The sequence below is a fragment of the Capricornis sumatraensis genome, chromosome 9 (genome assembly GCF_032405125.1).
Source record: "Capricornis sumatraensis isolate serow.1 chromosome 9, serow.2, whole genome shotgun sequence".
Taxonomy (NCBI): domain Eukaryota; kingdom Metazoa; phylum Chordata; class Mammalia; order Artiodactyla; family Bovidae; genus Capricornis; species Capricornis sumatraensis.
This window is the reverse complement of record NC_091077.1, coordinates 52618193-52641820: the sequence shown is the minus strand read 5'-3', so window position 1 is coordinate 52641820 and position 23628 is coordinate 52618193. Positions and strand designations below refer to the sequence as shown.

The window sequence follows — 23628 nt, the reverse complement described above, 5'->3', positions numbered from 1 at the left end:
CTGACTCTTGCCCGCCAGGCTCCTCTGTCCACGGAATTCTCCAGGCAAGGTTGCCATTTCCTTCTCCAAGGGATCTTCCTGATCCAGGGATTGAACCTGGGTCTTCTGCATTGCAGGCAGATTCTTTAAGGACTGAGCTACGAAGGAAGCCCAACTCTGGGGAAACAGGCCCAATTAAGGTCACTTCCTAGACCTATCTGAAGGCAACTGACTAGCTGCTGACTAGCAGCCTATTATCTGAAGTATCTGGAGATAGGGTGGGAACCTCACTGAGAAACATCTGCAATCCTCAGGCCGAGATGAGATTTCTAACTAAATAAAAAATAAATAAAGCAAACCAAACAAACAAAAAACCCTACACCAACAGTGAAGCCAAAGAACAAGTACCCAGAACTTGTGTTAGCTCATCAGGGTCTCACCAGAAGATGGAGCCGCAGCGGGGCCCAAAAGGAAAGGGCGAGGAGAGTCAGGGCAACTGCAAGACAAGGGCGCCCAGCTGCCTTGGGATGGCCCGTTTGGTATGTTCTCATTTCTGTAAAATATAAGGATCGTAAGGAAAATTCACTGAGGAGGTAGTCTAAACCGTTAACATGACAGAGGACACCAAGAGTTTACGTTTTTCTCTAGTTTATACTGCTGCAAAGATTGATCTTATTTTTTTTTCCCTAGAGGTAGAAAAAAATCCAATTATATTGAAAACAAAAAAAGCAGTACTAACTAGGTAAGGAAATGACATCTAAAAACATAAAGGTCAGAGACAAGCTCAGCCCTAGAGGAAGCGATTCTGCTCTTCCTCCCCGGCCTCACCCCCAAAACTGAAAACCTGGTCCCAGAACCCCCGCCCGGGAGACTGCATCCCTGGGAGCAACCTGGGACGCCCTCCCGTCTCTCTCTTCCGCCAAACCAGTCCCCAGGTACCCACCACCCTCTCCGCCGCCACCCGGGCCTACTCCGCCCCGGAACTCAAATGAGAGTGGGCGGCCCCTGGCCCGCGGGGCAGAATCTCCCGCGGCCCTTCAGAATCAACCCCGCCGACCGAGCGCGCCACCGCGTGACCTGCAGCCACATGACCCGCGCGGGGCGGGGCTGCCGGCGCAGTCGCTGCCGCCGCCGCCGGGAGGCATCTGCGTAAGTGGGGAGCGGGGTCCGCAGGGACCCTCTTCGCGGGCGGGGTCCGGGTGTTGCCCAGCCTCCGGCACCCCGGGGCCGGGATTCCTAGCGATCTGCTTGGACCTCCTCCCTGGGAGGGCGATGGGATTGCCATTCGGGGGGGGCGGGGGGGGGGACTTCGGTTCGTGGGGAAAACCCCATGAATCGCAGATCCAGCCACCTTCAGCCCCGGGCCTTCCCACTCTGATTTGACCGCAGTGCTGGGGGAGGAGTAAGCGCCCTCATTCCTGAGTGATTGCCTTTACGCGGTGTTTTTGGTGGAAACTGAGGATTCACAAAGCAAGGCCGGGCGGTAGGAGCACCCCTCTCTGGTACTGAAAGAGAACACACCTCTCCAGTCCGCCACATACTCTAGTGATCCAAGATGATCCCATGACCTGTTTAGTGAGTTGTTGTTCAAGGGTAGAGCATAGCATCTAGCCAGGGTTATCAAGAAGGGGAACGGGGGCCTGGGTCGAGCTACAAGATACTAGCCAACATATTATGTTGAATACTATGTGGTTTACAGGCATTTTCTCATTTAATATTCACCATCATGAAATCTCTCAGGTAGGTGCTGTTGTCCCCATTTTCACGTTAAGAGAAAACAGGCTCAAAGAACTTGGATCCTTAACCAAGGTCCTGCAGTGATAAAATAGAGGAACCGAGATTGGACCCCAGGTCTGTCCCGCAGCAGCGCCTCCTGCTGGGTGGTGGAGGCACTGGCCCAGCTTTTTGACATTCCTGTGAACTAAAAGAGCCTTCCTCTTCCTGGCTCAGCCTAGAGAAAGGGGCTTACCCCTCCATCCCAACCACCTCCACCCCTTTCTCCTTATGTCTTACCAATGAGTCTTTCTGTCACCTGCCTCTGCAGGACACGATGAAGCTCATCATCCTGGACAACTATTCTCAGGCCAGTGAGTGGGCGGCCAAATACATCAGGAACCGCATCATCCAGTTTAACCCAGGGCCAGACAAGTACTTCACCCTGGGGCTCCCTACTGGTGCGTTGTGGGGTGGGGAGAGTGGGCAAAGGCATTAGGGGCTCTCAAGGGTCCAGGTAGGTAGGCTCATTCAGACAAGGAACTGCAAGGAGGGCTCTGAGGTACTGCCCCTTATGAATGAACAACTCCCCTGCGCCCTGAGCATACAAAACAGAGGACCTAGCTTCCTCGGGTTGGTTTTGTTGCAGTCTGCGCCTGAAGAATCCTGGAGTAGAAGGGATCTTGGTTAGGCACGAAAAACTGATTTTTAGGCTATATTCTAAGTCAGCCTTGGGAGCCAAGTGTCCTTAACAGAATTAAGTCCAAATACCTTAAGACATACATTTTATGTAATGAATTAATTTCTCTTCTCTGCACCTATAGTGCTAGTAACTAAGCACCATCTTTGGGAGAATTGAGAAGATAGTCACTCAAAGCAGTTTCTGTAAGGCTTAATTAAACATAGAACCCAAGTGAAAAACAGTCCCAATTTCTTTGCGGAAAAAATCAGAATGGTGCCTTTATCGGAGGATATTTTGACTAGCTCGTCAAGGCAAATGTGCTGATTATTTCTTTCAGAGGTGGGGTGGATTTGCCTCAGTGGCCCATATACTATTGGGTGAGTCTTCAAGCTTTTTCTATATACAGCCAAATAATAAATATTTTACACTTCACTGGCCATACAACCAGTGATTGCAATCACTTAACTCTGTCCTTGTAGCTCAAAAACAGCCATAGACAATACATAAATGAGCATGGCTGTCTGCCAGTGAAACTTTACCAACACTGAAGTTTGAGCTTATATAATTTTCATATGTCATAATATTCTTTTGTTTTTTAAACTGTCCTTTAATTTATGAATGCTACAAAAACAGGCAGTACGCTAGGTCTGGCCTGTGGGCTGAAGTCTCCCCATCTCTGCTCGAGAGGTTTGTGGGAACAGTATATGCAGGTGCCTGTGAAACCACTAACATCTGAGACTAGGACAGGGCTGCACTAACATCTGTTTTCTAACTGTACAGCCAGGCTAGGTTGGAGTCTGGGCTTCTGCTGAAACCCCTCCCCATTGCCCCGTCATTTGCAAAATAGATCCAGCCCCCTCAGAATGGTATTAAGGGCCATTGAGGGCCTGGCCCCTTCCTTACTATCACACTTGAACCAGCACAGCATTTCCATGTGGGTTCCTTGGAATACTCCTTCTATTAGATGAAGCACCAATCAGGGATTTGGGTGGAAGTTACCAAAACCTACTCTAGCTAATTTAAGAAGAAAAGGAATTTATTGGCTAGATATTGGGGAGCTCACAGGATCAAACCAGTCAGTCCTAAAGGAAATCAACCCTGAATAGTCATTGAAAGGACTGATGCTGAAGCTGAAGCTCCAGTACTTTGGCCACCTAATTCGAAGAGCTGACTCACTGGAAAAGACCCTGTTGCTGGGAAAGATTGAAGGCAAAAGGAGAAGACGGTGTCAGAGGATGAGATGGTTAGATAGCATCACTGACTCGATGGACATGAATTTGAGCAAACTCCAGTAGATAGTGGAGGACAGAGGAGGCTGGTGTGCCACAGTCCATGGGGTCGCAAAGACTCAGACACAACTTAGTGCCTGATCAACAACAACACACAGGATTGATGGGAAGGCTAGAAGTTTGGAAAATGGACATGACGAAGTTCGGGGGAGGACAGGGAAGCTGTGTAGCTCAGGCATAGCTAAGACCATGTCACAGGGACAAGCTGGTTATTTTGTGTGAATGGGGCTGCTGCCATTCATTCAGCAGATATTTTTCGAATACCTGCTGTATGCCAAACTGTTCTCGATGCCAGAGATACAGCAATGAATAAAAAGAACACAAATTCCTGCCTTCCTAAAGCTTATAGTGGGAGAGACAGATCATAAACAAGTGAATTAGCAAAATACAGAGGTGATAAGAGAGGAGAAAATGAAGCAGGGAAAGTGATAGGGAATGTTCAGGAAGGGGTGGGAGTTACAGTGTTGGATATGGGGGCAGGGAAAGTCTCTGAGTAAAGGCCCTAAAGAGGTGAATGAGCTGTGCAGATACTGGTAGGGTAGCATTGTTGGCAAAGGGAACAAACCCCATGTGCAAAGGCCCTGAGGTGAAACTGCTTGAAGCAGGATTCCTAAGGCGGGTGGGAGGCAGCCAGGGGCCAGGTTATATAGAGCCTTTGTTAGGACTGGTTATTATTCAGAGTGAAATAAGAAGTCATTAGTGGGTTATGAAAAGAATGACTTGGTTTGGGTGGGGCTTTTTTCTTTCCATCTTTTTATTTTTAGCAGTTTCACATATTCAGAAAAGGTGAAAGAACAGGTACTGTTTACCTGGATTCACCAGTTGTTAACATTTTGCCACATTTACTTTCTTCTCTTGTGGCTCATGTTCTGTCTATACACACACACACACTCCTTATAAGCCACTTGAATGGTCCAGAGATCCTTTAAGTCTTTTACCTCTAAGTCCTTTAGCACATAACTCCTCAGAACAAGGACATTCTCTTATATAACCACAATACTACTGTCATACCTAGGGGAATTAAAAATCATTTCAGTGTCATCTAATACACAAACTATATTAATTTTCCCTGTAATTGTCCACATTTATTTGCAGTTTAAAAAAAAAAATCCAATGTCCAGTCAAGGCTCCATGCATATCTAGTTTCTTAATCTACAGTAGTCCTCTTGCCTCTTCATGGGTTTATGATTGACTTTTTAATGAGACTGCACTTGAGTTTGCTGCTCCAAGGGGAAGTCTCCCCGAACCCACAGCCTGGCCTGTACCACGGCTGACATTACGTGGTGTAATGTGTCCCCTCTCCTAGACAGTGAGCTCCTCCAGGGTGGCTGCTGAGTCTCTTACTTCTCTGCATGCCCATAATGTACCTCTCACGTACTGGTTGCTCAGGGAATATCGTGTTGGTAATTAAGTCTGACATTTACTCAGGTGCTAATCACAGTCATTTCAATCATCAGTGTTTTCAGTGCTAGGGATTCAGCAGTGAACAAGACAAACATAGCCCTGCCCTCCTGGAGCTTGCAGTCTAGGGAGAAAATAGGTTATTAAACCAGCAACTTAATGGATGGCAGTTGGGATTGAGCATTGGGTAGGACTTCAGATCTGACAGGTATTCCTAGTGAAGCACCCCTGATTCATTCCTGGTTGCCCTCTGGGCTTCCAGGAGTGGGAAGCTGAAGGGGGTTCATTGCTCTGGCCTCTCTTGCAGGGAGCACCCCACTTGGTTGCTACAAGAAACTGATTGAATACTATAAGAATGGAGACCTGTCCTTCAAATATGTGAAGACTTTCAACATGGATGAGTATGTGGGTGAGTCTTTGTCTTTCATGGTCTTACCTGATTCCAGGAAAGTCGTACTCCTTGCCTCACAGGATCAGCCAGGAGAGGACTGGGGACATCTCGGAACCAGTGACATTTGATGGTAGGCTCAATTGGTGATACCATATCCTCCAGGCCTTGGTTTCTTCAGCTATGACATGAAGCTAATGAAACTGACTTTTGGGCTTAAGTGATATAACAGATGTGGAAGCTTCTTGTACAGAGCAGACACTTGATAAACTTTAGCATATTGCCCCCCCGTCTCCTCCCCAACTCCATGCCCTTTCTTTCTGGAACAAATGACTGCAAATGGGATCTGGGGTCCCATGGCTGGGTGGTGTCCCCCCAGTGTCTGTGTCTGGACTTTCTACTGCATCTTCCAGTCCCTTTCCTGCCAAGTATACCAGGAGGGGAGCTGAGACTGGTGTCCTTCCTACTGATGAAAAGTGGCACCTTGGACTCCTGTCATCCTCTGTGCCACCTACCATCATCTTGTAATGGTTTCACTTGAAAGGGGGTTCTTCTGTTTAAATTGTACATAACATAAAACTTACCATCTTAACTGTCTTTCTGTGTATAGTTTGGCGTTAAGTACTTTCACACTGTTGTGCAACCAATTTCCAGAACTCTCTTTATCTTGCAAAATGAAAACTCTAGCTATTAAACATCAACTACCCATTTACCCACTCCCCCAGCCCCTGCTGCTGCTGTTGCTGCTGCTAAGTTGCTTCAGTTGTGTCCGACTCTGTGCGACCCCATAGAAGGCGGCCCACCAGGCTCCCCTGTCCCTGGGAGTCTCCAGGCAAGAATACTGGAGTGGGTTGCTATTTCCTTCTCCAATGCATGAAAGTGGAAAGTGAAAGTGAACTCTCTCAGTCGTGTCCAACTCTTAGCAACCCCATGGACTGCAGCCTACCAGGCTCCTCCGTCCATGGGATTCTCCAGGCAAGAATACTGGAGTGGATTGCCATTTCCTTCTCCATATCCAGCCCCTGAAACATGCATTTTAAACATTCTTCTTGACTGAAAAATATCCTTTTTGGGAAGCCCTGAAATTAATTCTCACCAGCCCCCTGGCGTTCAAGTTGGGGTTCAGGCTGAGCAGGGTGTAACTAGGAATGAATGGTGGGGTAGGAGGCATAGGGTAAGGGGTATGCTTGCTTCCTTCCCTAGATGGACCCAGTACTTACCCCTAGGAGGCTAGTCTACCTCTAGTGGCCCAGAATGACCCTGGCCTGCAGCCTCTGGCCATTCCCCTGTGAAAGGAGATCAGAATGAGGGCCTAGTCCCATGGTCTTGAGCAGACAAGGATACCAGCTCAGCCTATCCTGAGTGGCTGGGGGTAGAAGGGCTGGGGCCCCAGCCTCCCTGATAGGCTCTTCCCTGAAAGTGTCTCTGGGGGTCAGGAGGTATCCTGACATCTTTGGGAGGCAGACTCTGGCTCAGCCTGGCATGACTGAGTACAGCCATGGCCCCACAGGCCTTCCTCGAGACCACCCAGAGAGCTACCACTCCTTCATGTGGAACAACTTCTTCAAGCACATTGACATCCACCCAGAAAACACTCACATCCTGGATGGGAATGCAGCTGACCTGCAGGCTGAATGTGATGTCTTTGAAGAGAAGATCAAGGCTGCGGGCGGGATTGAGCTGTTTGTTGGAGGTGAGCTCGACACTGCAGCAGGTGTCCAGGGTGGCTGGAACACATGAGGAGGACAAGACCCATGCCTGTCTCCCAAACAGCTTCCTCTCTGTGCCAGTGACAAGAGTCATTTGTTGGCCTGAGGTGGCAGGGAAGGCACAGTGGGAGCCCCTGCTGCTCAGAAACTGTGATCTGGGGCATCTCCTCTTCTTCAGTGTCTTATCTAAAGTGAGGTATTTGGATTTGGACTCAGATTCTCTCTGTTTCCTAGTTAGGAGTTTTATGGATCAGTCACAGGAACTGGCTGATCAATCAGTTAAACATTAAAAATCAGACTCATGTAGTTCTAAAAGATTCTACCATCAACCCCAGCACACTATAAACAGCAATTGAACCCCAGAGAAGCTTTGTGACTTGCCCTGGGTCAGCCAGCCAGAGCAGCAGAGAGAGGGTGGGGACCGAGGGTGTCCCTACGCTGAGCTGCCCTCTTACACTTCCGTCTGTCATGGCCTCTGGAGTCACCCACAGCGGGTGGAGGTGGGAGGCTGAAGTTGAACAGTTTTTTACTGCTCCAGATTTAATCCTTCTTTACTTCAAAGTGGGGAGGAAGAGGCTAGGAATGCTCATGTTTTGAGATATAAACCTGGAAGCCCCTTTCCAGGCCTTGTGTATGTTTTATTCAGTGTGACTCTGTCTAAGCAGCGGGACCCATGACTAGTGGCAGACGAGAGAAAAGTTACACTTGGATCACCTGGGGGGCAGAAGCTTATTGAATTGCTCCCTCCTTAGCTTTCTGAGGGGGTTAGCAAGTTAACAATGTGTGTATGCCTCAGCTAGAAACAAGGGGGGGAAGGTCAGATGCTTAAAGTTTATCTTAACTGAATGAGGTAAGATACACGGTTTTCAAGGATTTTTTTCAGACCCCACGTGGGGAAGGAGGGATTGTCCATTCTTGAAGTCTTGGATCCCTGGCACCAACAGGGCTGTCCCATCTCTCTTGGGCAGGCATCGGCCCTGATGGACACATTGCCTTCAACGAGCCGGGCTCCAGTCTGGTGTCTAGGACCCGTGTGAAGACGCTGGCCATGGACACCATCCTGGCCAATGCTCGGTTCTTCGATGGAGATCTTGCCAAGGTGCCCACTATGGCCCTGACAGTGGGTGTGGGCACTGTCATGGATGCTAGAGAGGTAAGGGTGCAAGGGATCCACAGGCCTTTCATTGTAGGTGGGGGGAGCTAGACTTGTCTTTTTGCTGCTGATTTTAACTATACAAGTACCACCTGAATTCACTTTTATTAAAAATGAAGACATAATAAATAAGGCTAAAGTCCCAACTGAGACCCTTCACTGTTCTTCTCTGGAAGTAACCGTTCTTCCCAGTGTGAGGTGTAACCTTTCAGCAGTGACTTCCCAGGAAGCCGCAGGCTCCTAGTCTCTGCTTACCCAGTACCACTAATGTTAGAATATGAATTTGTACCTGCCCAGGTACTGAGGGGGCCCTCTGGTTCCCTGCAGTTGGTGGCGGTCAGTCACTGCTTGAAGGGAGCTCCCCCTGCAACTGCAAGATGCTTGTGCTTAAAGCCCTGTGTGCAGAGATTCATAAATGTGGAGAAGTGTGATGGAAATAGTATCTTGACCTGAATTTAGTAAGTCTTTCCATAGAAATCTGGGTATCATTAGAATTTTTTGTGGTTCCAGTTTCCTTATTTTCATTAGAAGCTTTTTCTCTTCATTTCTGGTATATTCAGTGAAAAGAAGCTACAGAAATTTTAGCTTCAACTTTCCTTGCCCAAGTCTGTTAACAAACATGTAAATCAGTGAAAAAGATTCCCTGTCTAAAATGAACTTTTGTGAAACAAGCAATGGCAGCAGATTTCTGTTGGGTAACCTTGAATCAGTACCTAGGAAGGTCATTTTGCTGGTTTTGGTAAATAGTGTGGTTTGATGGTTTGAGGGCTCTTCCTGCAGTGTGCAGAAAGGACCTGGGGCTGAAAACCTGGAAATTCTCTTTTTGAAAATGAATTCTGGCGTCCTGAACAAAGAGTCACATTTCTCTGTGCCTCTGTTTCTTCATCTTTCAAGCAAGGAACAGTAGATCCTGCTCACAACTCCATGATACAAGTGAATTACAATGAAAGGGTATATGGAGAGCTATTTATAATCACTTTCCAACACTTGACATCTTGATATTTTAAGCATCGAGGGGAGTCTGTGCCTGTTTTACTTAGACAAAAAGCATTACTCTAAGTCACATGAGCAGGTCTAAAACTCTGAATTGAAAAGTGACCAGATTAAGGGGCAGCCTTATTTGGGTTCAACCTTAGCAGCCACACAGATAACTCTCAGCATTGCTTCCAAGGCCTCCTTGTAGACAGTGCCGATTGTGACCCCTTTTTCAGTTTGTCACTGAAAACTCACCCAGCCTAGAAGCCCTGGGACCTAAGGTGTGGGCCTCAGTGTGCACGGGACATATGTTCACAGGGCACTTTCACAGACATCACCAGAAGTGCCAGAAGGCACAATTACGTGGTGGATAAGAGCATGGACTCTAGGTTAGAAATGACCTGGGGCAGGCTACTTAAACCCCCATCACAGAACCTACTTCCTTATGTAGGGATAATGATGCTCCCCACTTCAGGCTACTCGTGTGATAAGGCACGTAGAGCATGGAGCGCAGTGTGCCTGCCCCGTGCTAAAGACTTAAAACGACATAGAAACAGCAGTCCTTACGATCATTTTGGGTGGCCAGACTAGAATTCAGGTGTCGACTTCCGTTTTGCTGCTCCTTCTCCTCCATCACAGGCTTGTTTTCTGATCCCCAGGTGATGATCCTCATCACAGGTGCTCACAAGGCGTTTGCTCTGTACAAGGCCATCGAGGAGGGGGTGAACCACATGTGGACCGTGTCTGCCTTCCAGCAGCATCCCCGCACAGTGTTTGTGTGCGACGAGGATGCTACCCTGGAGTTGAAAGTGAAGACTGTCAAGTATTTCAAAGGTGAGGGTGAGGTGGGTCAGAGTAGGTAGCCACCTTCAGATGTGCCGGGAGTGAATGGTGGATCTAGCTTGCATGCTCTGACCACTGTAATTCAGAACTGTGATTTTTAAAAAAAAATCAAACCCTCCTCTCAGAATACAGTGTTTTCTTCCATCCATGACTGTCAGGGTCCATTTTGGGAGACCTACTTGCTCTGAGGAGGAGAAAAGAATGAAATCAAAGTTGGAGTTCTAGGGCAATTTGGTAAACTCCTTGCAGTGATACTGAGCCTCAGGCTTTTTATCTTCATACAGGCCTTTTCCTTCTAGTCAAGGCACTGAACTGTCATGAAGATCTTTTTTCTTCTACTTAAAGAGGACACTCACTGCTTCAAACATGAAAATCCTCATTTACTGAGCAGGAGAATAGGAATTTGTTCTTTGGTGAACAAATGGCCAACTTATAATGGCCGACTGTCCTACAGACTGAATTTATAAAAGTCCCATGGATTCTAGCATTTAATAGGAATAACAAATTCTTTTCCTGTTCTTAAGATGTTCATCATTTGGGCCCACAGAAAAATGATGATGAGTACCAGTTCTAGGACAAAATTTGAGAGCTCCTGGACGTTACTGTTGATAATGGAACTCTGCCTCTACCTGCATTAACAACTTTTGTTTTTAATTTTTTGTAGGTTTAATGCTTGTTCATAACAAATTGGTGGACCCCTTGTACAGTATCAAAGAGAAAGAAATAGAGAAAAGCCAGTCTTCTAAGAAACCATACAGTGATTAGCCTGTGCTAATCACTGTAGTATCAAGTACCTCATTGGGACAGGCGGATCTTTCTGGAAATTGTCTTTAGGATGACAGAATTGTATTTCTTTAATCTAGTATGGTTACTCCAGATAAGTGGGCAAGTTTTTTGGCTATGCAGCTTGGAGTCTGGTCATAAGAGTTTAGCTACTTGTTTGTAACTTACTCTTAATCAGAAAAAAAAAAAAAGGAATCACTCCATAATTTTGATGTTTGCCCCACTGACTAGGGGTTTTTAGCTTTTTGTTCTGTCTCTGACACTGTTCGTATGTATACTACATTCCCATCAGTAAGTTCTATCATGTGCACTGAATCTCAATTGGGGAGGGAGTTAAGGGCTTATATATATTGGATAGAACCTCTCTGGAGAGTCTTGAAAGTCCCTCTTGAACAGACCTGCCCCTTATTTGAGAATCACTGTTTTAGATTAAGTAATAAATACTGTGTCTAAAATCAGTATGAGGAAGCAGTCCCTTTGGTCAATAACAGAGGCCATGGGAAGGAAACTATCCCTTACTTTCTCCCTCACCCCCCCTTTTTTTTCCCTGCTCTTTCAGTTGGCCCTTCCTTGAACTCAGAGGACTCTGAGAGAGGATTTGGGTGGGTAGGGCTAGAGAGAAGGCTTTCTCTGATAAACTCAGAGCTTCAGGTTTGACCCAGCCACATCAAACTCCCCTCCCACAGGGACCTTCCAGCACTGGAAGGTGGAAACATTTTTCCCATGGGAGTCCTGTGTTTTGTTCCAAAGTCTCACTGTGGAACCTCTCATACTCATGGAGGAGGTCCACAGGGGCAACAGACACTGTCAAGTTCAAAGCTGTATTCAGCCAAGGTTATGGGGCCAGGGCAAGCAGCTTAGTTTAGAAACACACAAGTGACATGTTCTACACCCCTAAGAGCTGAGCGCCAAAAACATACCAACTTCTTTAGAAGTTGCCTAATATCCTTTCCCCACATAAAATACCCTATCCTTCTAACCCTCGGGGGCTCCTGTGGCATGGCCTCATGTTCCCAGAACATGAGAAAACACAATGCTTTTGCCCCTTTCTCCTTCGTTCCTTGTTCACAAAATGAGTCTACTGCTCTGCTTTCCTCTTACTTCTATGCCTTGACGGTTTGGATGCTGCCTGCTCCTCCCTGTTTTTGTGCCAGCTGGAAGCTGCTGCCACCTCTTTTCTGGGAAAGATCTTTCAGAGCCTGGCTCAGGCCTCTCTTTAAGCACTGTGTTTGGTACCAGTGTTTTACCTTTAGCTTTTATACGTGATTGTGCTGCCATTCTGTTTTAAGCTAATGGATCAATGGACTTGTTTACAATGTGATATTTTCTATTAAATCCAGTATTTTCAAGTAAAATGTGTCATTTGTGGATTTCCTCCCCCAGAGGTCAGAAGCTGGCCTGGGTTGATATTTCTATGTTTTGAGAACAGCTAGTGAGTAAAGCACCACACTCACTCCTCATAGCAGCTCAGCAGGAAGTCACAGTCACAGCAACTGTTGATCTCTTCTTCAAACACCAGAGAGGAAAATAACCAAAATATTTCACAAAAATGAAGTGCCTGTGTGAAAAAATGGTAGGAATGAACAGATGAGCGATGAGCAATAAATGGTCAGCTTCTGGCTCTGCTTGACATCCCAATGAATATGTGGCTGTTAAATAGAATAAGGCAGACTTGTGACCAGGAGGGATGTACCGACTGCAGGGTACAGAAAACAGGTTTTAAGGTTTTTTTAGTTAAAAGTCAATACAATGGAACATCTTGGGTCAACATAACCAACTGAGATATGAGTAGAAGCTGAAAATAGGGTTTACTTTTTTAACAACTGTTACTAATATATGTGCCCATAGTAGTCACTTGTTTTAAATATAAATTCAATGACTTTTATTAAGTCTGTGGACTTTTACAATTCCTCACCACAGCCCCTTCCATCATCCCCCACAGCTCCCTAATCCTACCCCAGCCCAGGTGACCACTCATCTGCTTTGTCTCTATAAATTTACCTTTGTTGGACATTTCATATATAAATGGAATCATACAGCATGACATCTTTTGGGTCTGGCTTCTTTCACTAAGCATAATATTTTGATGTTTATCCATATAACATGTAGCAAACTGTCTGTTCCTTTTTATTGCTGAAGAGTATTTCATTGTATGGATATATACCACATTTTGTTTATTTCATAAAGAAGGGATTACATTATAAGTAGGCATGTTAATAGGAAAAAAATCTCAATGAAATGAGAAAGGATTTAGTGATGAATGCTAAACGGAGATGTCTGTATGAACTCAGGATCTTAAAAAAATCTATCATGGTAAAAAAGTCTAAAAGAGTGGGTAGATGTATATGTCCCCTTCATGGATCACAGCCTTGTCGTGGTGAAGGGGCCTGCATAATTCAATGAAGCTAAGAGCCATGCCGTGCAGGGCCACTCAAGACAGATGCGTCATAGTGAAGAGCTCAGACAAAACATGGTCCAGTGGTGTAGGAAATGGCAACCCAGGCCAGTATTCTTGCCTGGAGAACCCCATGGACAGTATGAAAAGGCAAGAAGATATGACACCAGAAGATGACGCCCCCCACCCCACCCCAGGTCAGAAGGTGTCCAATATGGTACTGGGGAAGAGCAAAGGGCAATTATGAATAGCACCAAAAAGAATGAAATGGCTGGGCCAAAGCAGAAATGACGCTATGTTGTGGATGTGTCTGGTGGTGAAAGTCAAGTCTTCTGCTGTGAAGAACAATACTGCACAGGAACCTGGAATGTTAAGTCCATGAATCAAGGTAAATTGCATGTGGTAAAGCAGGAGATGGCAAGAGTGAATACTGACACCAGTGAACTAAAATGGACTGGAATGGGTGAATTTAACTCAGATGACCTTATATCTACTACTGTGGGCAAGAATCCCTTAGAAGAAATGGAATAGCCCTCATAGTCAACAAAAGAATCCAAAATGCAGTATTTGGGTGCAATCTCAAAAATGACAAAATGATACTGGTTAGTTTCCAAGGCAAACCATTCAAAATCCTAGTAACCTAAGTCTGTGCCCAACCACTGATGCAGAAGTTGAAGTTGGTTTGACTGGTTCTCTGAAGACCTACAACACTTTCTAGAACTAACACCAAAAAAGATATTCTTTTCATCATAGGATTGGGATACAAAAGTAGGAAGTCGAGATACCTGGAATAACAATCAAGTTTAGCCTTAGAGTACAAATGAACCAGGGCAAAAGCTAACAGGGTTTTGTCAAGAGAACCCGATGGTCATAGCAAACACCCTTTTCCAACAACCCAAGAGACAACTCTACACATGGACATCACCAGATGGTCAATACCGAAATCTATGTTCTTTGCAGCCAAAGATGTAGAAGTTCTATACAGTCAGCAAAAACAAAACCTGGAGCTGACTGTTGCTCAGATCGTGAGACTTTATTGCAAAATGCAGGCTTAAACTGAAGGAAGTAGGGAAAACCACTAGGGCACTCATGTATGACCTAAATCAAAACCCTTATAATCATACAGTGGAGGTGATGAATAGATTCAAGGGATTAGATCTGGTAGAGTGCAAAGAACTATAGATGGAGGTTGATAACATTGTACAGGAGGCAGGACCAAAACCACCCCAAACAAAAAGAAATACAAGGCGGCAAAGTGGCTGATTGAGGAGGCTTTACAAATAGCTGAGGAAAGAAAAGCAAAAGGCAAAGGAGAAAGGGAAAGATATACCCAACTGAATGCAGAGTTCCAGGGAACAGCAAGAAGAGATAAGAAGGTCTTTTTAAATGAGCAATGCAAAAAAAAAAAAGAGGAAAATATCAGAATGGGAAAGACTGAAGATCTCTGAAAAATTTGGAGATACCAAGGGAACATTTCATCAAGGATGGGCATGATAAAGGATATAAACAGAAGGACCTAATAGAAGCAGAAGAGATTAACAAGAAGTGACAAGAATACACAGAAAAACTATACAAGAAAGGTCTTAATGACCCAGATTACCATGATGATGTGGTCACTAACCCACAGCTGGACATCCTGGAGTGTGAAGTCAGGTGGGCCTTAGGAACCATTACTGTGAACAAAGCTAGTAAATGTGATGGAATTCCATCTGAGCTATTTAAAATCCTAAAAGATGATGCTGTTAAGGTGCTGCAAATTTGGGAAGCTCAGCGGTGGCCACAGGACTGGTAAAGGTCAGTTTTCATTCCAATCCCAAAGAAGGACAATGCCAAAGAATGTTCAAGCTACCATACAGTTGCACTCATTTGACATGCTAGCACTATGCTCCAAATCCTTCAAGCTAGGCTTCAGCAGTATAACCCAGAACTTCCAGCTGTACAAGCTGGGTTTTGAAGAGGCAGTGGAACCAGAGGTCAAATTGCCAACGTTTGTTGGCTCATGGAGAAAGCAAGGGAATTCCAGAAAAATACCTACTTCTGCTTCATTACACTAAAGCTTTTGACTGTGTGGATCAGAACAAACTGGGAATTTCTTAAAGAGATGGGAATACTAGACTACCTGATCTGTCTCCTGAGAAACTTGTACACAGGTCAAGAAGCAACAGTTAGAACCAGACATGAAACTGGTTCAAAACTGAAGAAGGAGTACATCAAGGCTGTATATTGTCACCCTGCTTATTTAACTCATATGCAAAGTACATTACGTGAAATGCCAGGCTGGATGAATCACAAACTGGAATCAAGACTGCTGGCAGAAATATCAACAACCTCAAATATGCAGATGATACCACTCTACTGACAGAATGTGAAGAGGAATTAAAGAGCCTCTTGATGAAGGTCGAAGAGAAGATTGACAAAGTTGGCTTGAAACTCAACATTAAAAAAACTAAGGTCATGGCATCTTGATCCCATCACTTCATGGCAAATAGAAGGAGGAAGATTGGAAGCAATGACGGATTCTATTTCCTTGGGTTTCAAAATCACTGTGGACAATGACTGCAGCCACGAAATTAAGATGCTTGCTCCTTGGAAGGAAAGTTATGACAAACCTAGACAGCATATTAAAAAGTAAAAACATTATTTTGCTGACAAAGGTCCATATAATCAAAGCTATGGTTTTTCCAGTAGTCATGTATGGATGTGAGAGCTGGACCACAAAGAAGGCTGAGAGCCAAAGAATCGATGCTTTGGAACTGTGGTGCTGGAAAAGATTCTTGAGTCCCCTGGACTGCAAGGACATAAAACCAATCAATCCTAAAGGAAATCAACCCTGAATATTCATTGGAAGGTCTGCTGCTGAAGCTGAAGCCACCTGATGCAAAGAGCTGACTCACTGGAATAGACCCTGATGCTGAGAAAGAATCAAGACAAAAGAAGGGGGCAGCAAAGGATGAGATGATTAGATAAAATCACTGACTCAATGGACATAAATTTGAGCAAACTCTGAGAAACAGCAGAAGACAGAGGAGCCTGGTGTGCTACAGTCCATGAGGTCACAGAAAGTCATGACTTAGTGACTGAACAACAACAACAAATAGGTATATATAAAGCTGATTCACTTTGCTGTACCACAGATATACAGCTGTACAGCACATTATAAATCAACTATACACACCAGTAAAAATTTAAAAAATAGTAAGAATAAAAAAATTTTTTTAATCTGTCTTTCCAAGGTCTGTGTTTCCCAGCAACAGTGTCATCATGCTTCAACCAGCTCTCGTGCAGATCAGGTGGGATGTATACTCCTGGGCCAGATTGGGCCTCTGATGCTACTCAGGGCTTCTTGGAGAGAAGCAATCATTAATGTATGTTTTGAGCAGCGATTGCAGTAGAACTGGAATATTTTGTTGCCAAAAACAAGGATGTTTTAAGAATGGCCATCACCAAAAAGTCTACAAACAATAAATGCTGGAGAAGTTATGGAGAAAAGGGAACCCTCCTGCATTGTTGGTCGGAATGTCGATTGGTACCACTATGGAGAACAGTGTGGAACTTCCTTTAAAAATTAAAACAGAACTACCATAAATCCAGCAATCCCACTCCTGGACATATATCCAAAGAAAACCATAATTCAAAAAGATACATGCATCCCAATGTTCACCGCAGCACTATTTAACAACAGCCAAGAGATGGGAGCAATCTAAATGTCCATTGACAGAGGAATGGATAAAGGTGTGGTACATATATATAATGGAATATTACTCAGCCATAAAAAGGACAAAATAATGTCATTTGCAGCAACATAGATGGGCCTAGAGATTTTCATACTAGTGAAGGAAGTAAAAGAGAAAGACAAATATCATATGATATCACTTATATGTGGAATCTAATTTTTTAAAATGAAAGATAACTATAAAACAGAAACGGACTCAGAGATTTCAAAAACAAACTTATATTTACCCAAAGGGAAATGCTGGGGTTCTTGTTCAATTACTAATTTGTGTCCAACTCTTTGCAACCCCATGAACTGCAGCATGGCAGGCTTCCCTGTCCTTCGCTATTTCCAAGTTTGCTCATTCATGTCCATTGAGTCAGTGATGCCATCCAACCATCTCATCTTCTGTCACCGCCTTCTCCTCTTGCCCTCAATCTTTCCCAGCATCAGGGTCATGGTGGAGAGTTCTGACAAAATGTGGTCTACTGGAGAACAAAATAGCAAACCACTTCAGTATTCTTGCCTCAAGAACCCCATGAATACAATGAAAAGGGTCAGGGGATAAATTAGGAGCCTGGAATTAATATACACACACTACTATATATAACACATAACCAACAAGGACATACTATATAGCACAGGGAAATCTACTGAATATTCTGTAATAACTTATATAGGAAAAGAATCTGAAAAAGAATACATGTACAACTGAATTACTTTGCTGCACATCTGAAACGAGCACATTGTAAGTAAACTGTACTCCAATAAAATTTTTTTAAAAATAAATATTACAGCTAAGTAGAAAAAGGTGAATCTGTAAAACCCTTAGTGTGATACACAAAAAGGAAAAGATAGTGTATATATATAATTTGTATTTCAGGGGTTGGATGCAATGTGCTTAAAGTTTCATTTAGTAAAAAGTAGCAGCATGCCAACAAATGGGTGTCATGCCTCCTATTAAATACATGTTTAGAAACTGCAGATGGATACAAGAGACTAGCCCACTATCTACCCCCAACCCTGGTCAATATATCCATGGCTTACTCCCTTACTTCTTCAGGTCTTTTGCTCAAATGTCATTTATCAGAGATATCTTCCCTGACCCTCCAGTGTAAAGTAGCAATCCTGATTCCCTATGCCTCTCTGGGATATTTTCTGATGCCTCTTTCCTGGGAACTAACATCCTTACTGTGATGAGATGCTAGTGAAAGGTGCAGAAGTTTCCAATAAATAGACTGTGATAGAATCCTCAATTATGAAATAATGGAAAAATAAAACAATGCAGTAATTTGGACCTCAAGAGTGTCCTTAACAACTATTTTCCCCTAGTCCTTTCAGTCTCCTTAAAGAGACCTAATTCATAATGTCTAATTATGGCCTCTAATCCCTCTTCCTCCAGCTTTTCTCTGACCTTGAAAATAGAAGCAAGTGGTAAAGAACTTCACAGGTTCCCACCACCACATACACCCACCTGCTAGCCTTGCCCTCAGTTTGCCCTCTTCCTGTGGTTTGTCCCTTGTCCAATCCCTCTATTTGTACACTGCTGCTGCTAAGTCGCTTCAGTCGTGTCCGACTCTGTGCGACCCTATAGATGGCAGCCCACCAGGCTCGTCTGTCCCTGGGATTCTCCAGGCAAGAACACTGGAGTGGGTTGCCATTTCCTTCTCCAATGCATGAAATTGAAAAGTGAAAGCGAAGTCGCTCAATTGTTTCTGACTCTTCGTGACCCCATGGTCTGCAGCCTACCCGGCTCCTCTGTCCCTGGGATTCTCCAGGCAAGAACACTAGAGTGGGTTGCCTTTTCCTTCTCCAATGCATGACGGTGAAAAGTGAGAGCGAAGTCGCTCAGTCGTTTCCGACTCTTCGTGACCCCATGGTCTGCAGCCTACCAAGCTCCTCTGTCCATGGGATTTTCCAGGCAAGAGTACTAGATCCCTTCTTTTCTTGCCTCCTTGAGGGCATTGCTCCTGAAACTCTCCTTTCACACCTACAGCATCAAACTGTCCTTTTTTTTTCCTGAATCACCCCTACAAGAATACAAAACAAGCTTTAAAAACAAAACTCTTTACCGTTTGTCCTCTCTTATAATAGCTTCATTCTGATTCCCTTTGCAGTAAGAAACTTCCGGAATTATCTATACTCTGGCTTCAGTCTCTCTCCAATTCTTTCTTTATTCTCGTATTCCCATTATGCACATAACACACCTTTTGCAACTGCCTCACAGTTCTTAGATACTCTGTACCTTTTCTGTATCTTTTGTCTTTCATTCCTTTTCCTCTTTCAGTTTTTCTATTGACATATCTTGAAGTGCAAGGTTCTTTTTTCAGCAGTGTTAAGTCTACCCATGAACCCATCAAAAGCATTCATTTCTGATAGTTTTTATAGCTAGCATTTCTTTTCCATTCTCTTTTGGAGTTTTCCATTTTTTGCTTATATTCCTCATCTGTTCCTGCACATTGTCCACTTTTTCTATCAGAGACTTTAGCATAATCTTAGTTGTTTTAAAATCCCATTCTGATAATTCTAAAATTTCTGCCACATCTGAGTTTGGTTCTGGTGCTTGCTTCATCTCTTTGACACCAGCAATTTTCCTTGAGGGCAGGCTTCTGTCCTGGAAACAAAGCTCTGGGGTTATTTCAAAAGTTACTCCCTGCAGCCCACCCCCCACCCCCAGCCCCCTACCAGCCAACACCTGACAGAAGCAGATTCTTTTGCCATCCTCAGAGTGACAAGATGGTTGAGCTACTGGTGGTAAAACCCACATATGGGTGGGTCCCCTTCAAATGAGCTCCCAGGAGGTTTCTTTTTTTAAATTGTAATAATTTATATGGTATGTGTTACAAATTGCTCCCCATAGTTTTAAACTCTCACTAATCCACACTCAGCCCCCTAGCAATTCATTTAAAGCCTAATTATTGCCTCCAGCAACTTCTACTTTGGGTAAGCAGACCTGTATTTTCTGCATTTTCCTGTCTTTCTAGTTTTTGTGGAAGTTTGCCCTGTGACCTCAATTCTCTGATGGAGCTAAGAAAAGTTGATTTTCAGTTTGTTCATTTTCTTTATTACTGTGAAGATACTCCATTCCTTCTCAAACACATTCCAGATTTTCATCCCCTCCATTAAAACAGCAGTTGTCAAGGTCACCAATGACCTCTAAATGGATTTCCAAGTCAATTCTCAGAGCTCATATAACTTGATTTATTTGCAGTATCTGACACAGCCGACCACTCTGTCCTTCACATCTGACGTGGCTTCCAGGACATCACACTCTGCTGATTTTCTTACTTCACTGGTCACTCTCAGTCTCCTTTGCTGGTTCCTCATCATCACCCTGAATTCTTAGCATGTGGGGTGTCATAAGATGCAGTCTTTGGACCTCTTCTCTCTTAAAACTCACTCTCTTGGTAACTTCATCCAGTCTTACGGCTTTAAATACCATCTATACACTGACTCTCATATTTACATCTCCAGCCTGATATTTACATCTCCAGCCTGATATTTACACCTCCAGCCTCCCATATTTATATTTCTCCCTTGAACAGCAGAATATCCAACTGCCTACCTAACATCTCCACTGAGATAACCATCAGACATAGTAAATTCATCTGTCCACAACTCAAGTCCTCTGGCAAACCTCTGCTACCTATAGGTTTCTCCATATCACCTATTTACAAAGACCTAGAAATCGACTCTGCTGTCTCATCTTCTCACATTGTATGTCCAATCTAGCAGCAAATCCTGTTAGTTTTACCTTCAAGGAAGTACAGAATCTGAACATCTGTCAAGATTCCAAGTGCTGGTACACTGGTCCAAGGCACCTGCACTTCTCACCTGAGTTACTGCAGTCGTTTCCTAATTAATCTGTTTCTGCCCTTGCTCACCCTGTTCCCTCAACACCAGACACTAACACACTTCAAAGTCCTCCAAGGGCTTCCATCTCAGAGTAGAAGCCAAAGTTCACCCAAGGCCCAAGCAGTCTGCAGCACCACCTACTCCCATCCCACCTCTTAATACTCTCCCTTTCTCAATCTGCCCAAGTTGTGCTTGGCTACCATGCCATTCTCGGAGTCCTCTAACACGCTCCTATCCCAAGGGCCTTTGTTCCTGCTATTCTCTTTGCCTGGACTCTCTTCTCACATTGTCCACAAGGTTCACTTCCACACTGCCAAGCCTTTTTTCAAGGGGTATGCTGATGAACTCCTGTCCGCTCTTTAAAATTCCAACATCACTCAGCCTCCCTTAATAGCCTCCCCTATTCCTTCTTCCAACTTTTCTCCATGGTGCTTATCTTCTGATAAATCATGTAATTTGCTTAGTGTCTGTTTCCTTCCACCAGAATTTAAGTTTTACAAGGGCAGGGAGATTTATACCTGCTTTAATCAAGGCAACATTCTCAGTTGCTAGAAAAAATAGTAAGGCCTATTGTGAGGTGTTAATAAATATTCATTAAATGAGTGAACGAATACTAGGAAACACAACAAGTTTGTATTGGAATGGGATTGAAATTAAGACACACAATCATCTCTTAAATTTATATGCATTTAGGTTATATTACAGAGAAGGCAATGGCACCCCACTCTAGTACTCTAGCCTGGAAAATCCCATGGACAAAGGAGCCTGGTGGGCTTCAGTCCATAGGGTCACTAAGAGTTGAGCACGACTGAGCGACTTCACTTTCACTTTTCACTTTCATGCATTGGAGAAGGAAATGGCAACCCACTCCAGTGTTCTTGCCTGGAGAATCCCAGGGACGGGGGAGCCTGGTGGGCTGCCATCTATGGGGTAGCACAGTCGGAAACGACTGAAGCGACTTAGCAGCCGCAGCAGCAGCAGCAGGTTATATTAATATTAGTTTGTTGATTCAATGAAGAAAATAAAAAAGAGTCAAGGAAAAGAAATAACTATGCTGACTTTGTACTTCGGCATCAGAATCTCACTAAGTTTTCAATGTGCACGATACTCTTCAAAGCATCCTCTGGCTCAGAGATATACAGTACTATTTGGAGTGGTAAATCTTCAGGCTACTTGAGTAATTATGCAGACACTAGACTATAGGTGCTCAAAGTTGATATTATAAACAGCTTTCTGACCACAACCTCTCAACCTGGCCTGCAGGCCAATGTTTACTTTTAATGAGCCAAAGTTCAGGGAACACACTACTTAGCTACTCTCATCAATATGAGATGGCACCACAGATTAAAATTCCTTGGTTTTGCTTACTCAGATATAACTTAATTTCTTCACTTCAGTGGTTTCAGGCAAGCACTACTATCAGGGGTGACACTTTAATGTCACATCACAATTGGAGGTCAACTATGGTTCAAGTACAGTTTTAAGTGGCCGTATAGTCTTTAGTAATACTGCTGTTCTTGCCTTGCTGGTATCATCAGATGTTATTCTACCTAACAAAATGTATAACAAACTGTAATGAAACATAATGAGAAAAATTAAAATCTCAGAAATACATCTGGGATGTGTTTCTACAACAAAATACTACTCCTGTCATAACCAGTTATTGCATTTATACCATGGGAACTATTGCCACCTGCTGGTGATGCTTATGACTTACTTTAAAGATTAATATGGAGAAGGCAATGGCAACCCACTCCAGTCCTCTTGCCTGGCAAATCCCATGGACGGAGGAGCCTGGTGGACTGCAGTCCATGGGGTCACTAAGAGTCAGACACGACTGAGCAACTTCACTTTCACTTTTCACTTTCATGCATTGGAGAAGAAAATGGCAACCCACTCCAGTGTTCTTGCCTGGAGAATCTCAGGGACAGGGGAGCCTGGTGGGCTGCCATCTATGGGGTCGCACAGAATTGGACACAACTGAAGCGACTTAGCAGCAGTAGCAGCAGCAGGCTCTCCAAAATTCCAGGCAAAATTTTGAAATTCCCTTCTAAATCAGGCAACCACACGAAGGGCTTTATGATTATCAGATCTGATTAATTTTCTCTTAAAAATAAAAAGTAAATATATTAATGAATTTCTAATGTAAATGAGAACCAAAAAGAAATTGAAAAAAAAAAAAAGAGAATCCTCTTCTACTAAAAAATGACCTTGCTGACAATACTATAGGTCTGGGAATATGGCTGCCAACTGTTTTCTCTCTTACCCATCTCAACAGGAAGGGGGGCAGCCCCTAGATGCTCACTCATTGAATTCAGTATTTAGCTGAGGTGGCAGGGCTCATCTTCTCACACTAGTGCAGAGCCCCTCTGTGAGTCCAGATGACCCACAAGTCTGATTAACTTGTCCAGTGTTTAATGATTTCCTCATGAAGCTGAGCAGAAAACTGACCATAACAGGCATACAGCCTAAAACTCCAGAGATAGCCAGTGTCCTCAGAAAAAAAAAGAAAAAGACCTCAATCAATAATTTTACTGATTTTCTGAGCCTACCTGCAACAGGTAATCAGTCTTCTGAAAAAATTTTTGGCTTCTGACCAATACAGGTGCATCAAGATACAATGTTTATGTAATATTACTAATAAAAATGTGATAGCCAAGAGAAGCCTAAGGAGACATGATGACTAAAAGTAATATGTGGTATCCTGAATGGGATCCTGGAACAGATAAAAGTCTCCAGGGGAAAAAAAAA

The 23628-nt window shown here is 44.0% G+C and overlaps 2 protein-coding genes across 3 annotated transcripts in view; one reads left to right on the top strand and one right to left on the bottom strand.

Annotated features, from left to right (window-relative positions):
• The first annotated feature begins 2029 nt into the window (after nucleotides 1-2029).
• GNPDA1 (glucosamine-6-phosphate deaminase 1) lies at nucleotides 2030-12206 on the top strand. 2 transcript variants are annotated; one of them, XM_068979616.1, is made up of 6 exons: nucleotides 2030-2153; nucleotides 5372-5473; nucleotides 6963-7145; nucleotides 8130-8314; nucleotides 9949-10123; nucleotides 10797-12206. In XM_068979616.1, exons 1-6 carry the CDS (start codon nucleotides 2030-2032, stop codon nucleotides 10895-10897), a joined length of 870 nt encoding a protein of 289 aa, XP_068835717.1. In that variant the 3' UTR covers nucleotides 10898-12206. The 2 variants fall into 2 exon arrangements, with proteins under 2 accessions (XP_068835717.1, XP_068835718.1); XM_068979617.1 differs by lacking the exon at nucleotides 5372-5473.
• RNF14 (ring finger protein 14) overlaps nucleotides 9977-23628 on the bottom strand; it is a 34304-nt gene continuing 20652 nt past the window's right edge. The window contains exons 10-12 of the transcript XR_011145372.1: nucleotides 17271-17510; nucleotides 12370-12473; nucleotides 9977-10086 (exon numbers count right to left, since the gene is read on the bottom strand). The gene's annotated coding sequence lies outside the window, so the exon portion shown is untranslated. The remainder of the gene's footprint in view (nucleotides 10087-12369; nucleotides 12474-17270; nucleotides 17511-23628) is intronic.